This window comes from Erythranthe guttata, chromosome 12 (genome assembly GCF_056151865.1).
Source record: "Erythranthe guttata isolate IM_541 chromosome 12, IM_541, whole genome shotgun sequence".
Lineage (NCBI taxonomy): Eukaryota > Viridiplantae > Streptophyta > Magnoliopsida > Lamiales > Phrymaceae > Erythranthe > Erythranthe guttata.
In genome coordinates, this window is record NC_142544.1 from 1,243,406 (window position 1) to 1,247,948 (window position 4,543).

A 4,543-nucleotide genomic window follows, 5' to 3' on the forward strand; every position below is an offset into this window, starting at 1 on the left:
CATTTTAGTCCACAAAAAAAATAGTTTCTCAATTAAGCCCATCCCCATGTCTTTAGTCTAAAATACCCTCAATAATATAATTCTTATCAATTCCACCCATTATGCTCTTACTTCCTTAATATTACACATTGACCCCGGATTTAAACAAATATATCACATTAACCCCCCAATTTTTTTTTTTCAGAAAATAATTTTTTTTCTGAAATGTTTTTTTTTCCGGCCAGATTCTGGCGTTGACCGCCGGAGACCGCCGGTCTCCGGCTTTGACTTTCTTTTCTTTTTTTTTTTTTTTTTTGAAATTTTTTTTTTCTTGATTTTTTTTCCGGCCGGTCAACCACCGTTGACCGCCGGTCTCCGGCGTTGACTTTTTTTTTTTTTTTTTTTTTTGAATTGTTTTTCTTAGAAAAAAAATATTTTTTAATTAATATTACTGTCTTGGCTACTAAATTACTGTCTCAGACAGTATTATTATTGTTTGGGACAGTAATATTATGAATATTATTGTCTAAGACTGTAATTTAACATCAAAGGCAGTAATATTAATTAAAATAATTTTTTTAAGAAAAAAAAATTATAAAAAAAAAATCAATTAACAGTTAAATTACTGTCTTCGACAGTTAAATAACTGTCGGAGACAGTAATTTAGCAAGGAATACAGTAATATTAATTAAAAATATATTTTTTAAGAATAAAAAAATCAATTAACAGTTAAATTACTGTCTCCGACAGTTAAATAACTGCTGGAGACAGTAATTTAACAACGAATACAATAATATTAATTAAAAAAATTTTGAAGAAAAAAAAAAAAAAAAGTCTATTAACAGTTAAATTACAGTCTCCGACAGTTAAATAGCTGTCGGAGACAGTAATTTAGCTGCCAAGACAGTAAAATTAATTAAAATAATTTTTTTTAAGAAAAAACAAAATAAAAAAAAAATAAAAAAAGTCAACGCTGGAGACCGGCGGTCTCCGGCGGTCAACGCCGGAATCTGGCCGGAAAAAAAAAATTTCAGAAAAAAAATTATTTCCTGCAAAAAAAAAAGTTTTGGGGGTTAATGTGATATATTTGTTTAAATCCGGGGTCAATGTGTAATATTAAGGAAGTTAGAGCATAATGGGTGCAATTGATAAGAATTAGGGTTAAAATTGGGATCAAAATTGAAATTAGGGTTAAAATTGGTTAATTGATGAAATTGAGCTAAATTGGGGTGTAAATCATGAAATTGGAGTTGATTTGGGTTTCAATGAATTGGGGGTAATTTTGATATAAATGAAAGGATTTTCCTTATTTGCAAATAAGTTTGAATGGGTTGAATTTATTTGATAGACAAAAAAAATGGATATCCCTCTTTTAATTAAGTGCCCTTGTCATGGGCCTATTCGCCATTACCCCTTTTAAATAAAGACCGAAAATACTTAATTATGTTTGCGTTTTTTATTATGAAAATGAAAAAAAACAATTGAGCCCGAAAATCGTAGGGACGGGCCTGCCAATAGGTAATTGGCCCTTTTTCTAATCACAATTCCCTGTATCATTTTTGTCCCATTTTTCAAACAAGAATTTTTGTCAGGAAAAAAAAAAAAAAAAAAGAAGAAAAAATCATGAATTAATTTTTTCAAAAATAACAAAAAATCACTGTAAAAAGTAGTGTAAAAGACAGGTATTTAGGTCAAAGTAAAACCTTACAGACATAACCGAGTATAGTTGCAAACTTGCAACACAAAGCAATAACCAACAATGCTCCCAACTCAATTAAGAGGAAAACTGATTCAAATCAACAATGGTTTTATAACCAAATTATATTTCAAAAAAAGACAGCACCACCACCTAGATTTACTCCCAACAGCAACAGACAGCAGCTTTCTCACAACAGCAGCAACACCTTCACAACATAAAAGAGGTGAAAAAAAAAAGATAAACAATGTGGTCGATAAAACATCATGAAATTCACCAAGACAAAAGAGAGAAATTGTAATCGTAGAAATAAAAAAATCATATCGAAATTCTCACAAGAATCACGGTTCAAGAATCCTCCAAAAATAATATATAAAAAAAAAATATTAGTAATTGATAATGGGGCCTGACCTATTATAATATCAATAGTAATGAATCCCAACAATAGCATGATTCTATCTATGTTGATTTATGTCGTTTTTCATTCTCGGGATCCACCCCAACCAGAACAACAGTTTAATACCAATCGATCATTCACTATTCTCTTGAATTTAGTATAATGTCGAAGCTATTATTATATATATTTGAAAATTGACCAACATATAATATGGTGTATAAGCGCCGGGCTAATTAGTTAGAGAAAGAAATCGAAAGTGAAAAGATAAACAGGAAAATTCCCAACTACGTATATGCATGGCTCCCCAAAATTAATAGCATGATCATATAGGATCTACTCCAGTAATTTGTGTGCATAAAATTCCAAATAGAATGAATGAATGAAAAACGTCCTGCAAATATTAGGTCCTATCTAGCAAGACGAAAGATATATATGGTCCTTGACTAGGTGAAAAACTGTTCGACAAAATTTTTAAGTAGTTAGCTATCATGGGTTCATTTTTGCATATTTTGAATGGAAAACTGTTCGGAAGTTTATGCAGGAAGCTCTTCTTTCACAACAAAAGCTGTTTTTATACGTAGTTAAGGCCGTGCGAATCATAGACACTAGATAGTATATCATATGATCATCTGATTAATTATTATTATTATTAATAATTGGTTGGTCGATTATATTATTACATGCAGCTGGAGAATGTTTTGATGGATTCAAGTGGAATCATCAAGATTGCTTGCTGATAAATACGTACCTAATTGTCGCGATCGAGGATTTTCAGAAGTTTGTCCAGCTTATCGTTCTGAGAAGTTGAATCCCGCAAGAGATTCACAAACTGACCGCGCATAGTCGCAACGTCATCTTGAGTTTCCTTCTGCTGGCTGGTGATAACATCGCACTTCTCCTTCAAGCTTTTGAGGACGACTTTCACGTCACCAACATCATCCATAACATACGGGACTGCATGTTGTGGGGGGTGCGTCGGCTGAGCACGAACAGTGTTTGGAGAATCGAGAATCACTTCAGTCTCTGCTGGAACAGTGGCATTCGAGTTAACCGGCTCGAAAACGGTTTCCGGCACAATAGTATCATCTGAATGAAGGGATTTCGGGACAATAGTGACTGAATCACCAGGGACAACACCCTCAACGTTTTCGGCTGACTGCTCCATATCAGTATCGGGAATGAATATTTCGTTTGAACCGGTGGAACTCGAGCGCATTGTGTCATCTGAATCAGACGACGCCATCAAAGCCTGTACCATCAATTCAAAACATGATTAAATTGTGTGAATAACTTTGATAATTTTATCCAACAAGGCATTATTTCCACACAATTGACTGATTGAGAACTGAATTTAGATTCAGCCAAAATAACCTAATTGAACACTGAAAACAAAAAATATACTTGTGATTTGATTGCAATTCATAAACAAACACCTATAAAAAAATCCAAATCACTTCCAAAAATAGTAAATTCACAGATCTGCCGAGAAAATTGCAAACACAATTGATGTAGAAGAAAAAATTTCCAAAAAAAACTCTGATCGTAGAGAATACCTGTGAGAGAGAGAGAGTACCTGTGAGAGAGAGTGAGAGAATCAGTGAACCGAAGAAGTTGAACTCGAACTCAGTGAAAAACTGCTTCCAATTTATAGTTTTGGATTATTGGGGCTGGCGGGGCGGCCCATAACTAAAAAAAATTGACCCGACCCGAATAGATCCGATCCAAAAGTAGACCCGACCCACGATAGACCCCCAGGACACCTTCCGTTCCCATTCCAAACACTGATGTAAATAGAACCGATCCAACCCGACCCGGACCCCTTTGCATGGATAATACCTACCATTTCAAAGATCTCCAAATAATCATTAGGGAAGACGAGGTTTGATTTAAAAGGGGTTAAAAGATCTGTGGAAATAAATAAAAAAATATAAAGAAGAGAAAAAACTCTACCATCTTGGAAACGTTGAGCCATTCTTTGAAGGGGGGAGTGTAAAGAAATGAAAATCCATGTTGAACAGATCTAAAAATTTCTTTACCTTCACTCTTCAAAAGATGACTCAAACTAACACGCCTTACAGATCTAATATCTAGGGTTCAAAGAACATAAGAGAATATATGTGTGCGTGTGTGTGTGTGTGTGTGCGTTTCTTATTTATGAATTAGGTGTTTTTTTTTTTTGATGAGTTATGAATTAGGTGTTTGTGTATATACATGTGGGCTATTTTTATATCACTATTTTGGGCCATGATTTTCGGCCCATAAAAATGAATTGGGTCAAAATTTGTCGAAATAAAAATTGTATTTTTCTATTTATTTTTTTATTATTATACATAATTTAAAGGGTAAATTACGAAAACCACCTATACTTAGATTAAATTACAAAAACCACCTCCACCTATTCATAATTACCCAAAGCCCCCTGAGGTGCAATATATATATATATACTTGCACCAGAAGGGAAAAAGGCAAAA

The 4,543-nt window shown here is 33.4% G+C and overlaps 1 protein-coding gene across 1 annotated transcript; it reads right to left on the reverse strand.

Moving 5' to 3' along the window:
* Positions 1-1,652: 1,652 nt before the first annotated feature.
* LOC105961092 (uncharacterized) lies at positions 1,653-4,269 on the reverse strand. The gene is made up of 4 exons (XM_012985330.2): positions 4,023-4,269; positions 3,646-3,908; positions 2,821-3,321; positions 1,653-1,883 (listed from the first exon to the last, which is right to left on the reverse strand). The coding sequence occupies exon 3, from the start codon at positions 3,313-3,315 to the stop codon at positions 2,821-2,823; it is 495 nt and encodes a 164-aa protein (XP_012840784.2). The 5' UTR covers positions 3,316-3,321; positions 3,646-3,908; positions 4,023-4,269; the 3' UTR covers positions 1,653-1,883.
* Between the last annotated feature and the right edge of the window lie 274 nt (positions 4,270-4,543).

What these genes read in the sequence shown, in the direction of transcription:
- LOC105961092 (XM_012985330.2), bottom strand. Translation starts at nt 3,315, where the DNA reads ATGGCGTCGTCTGATTCAGATGACACAATGCGCTCGAGTTCCACCGGT.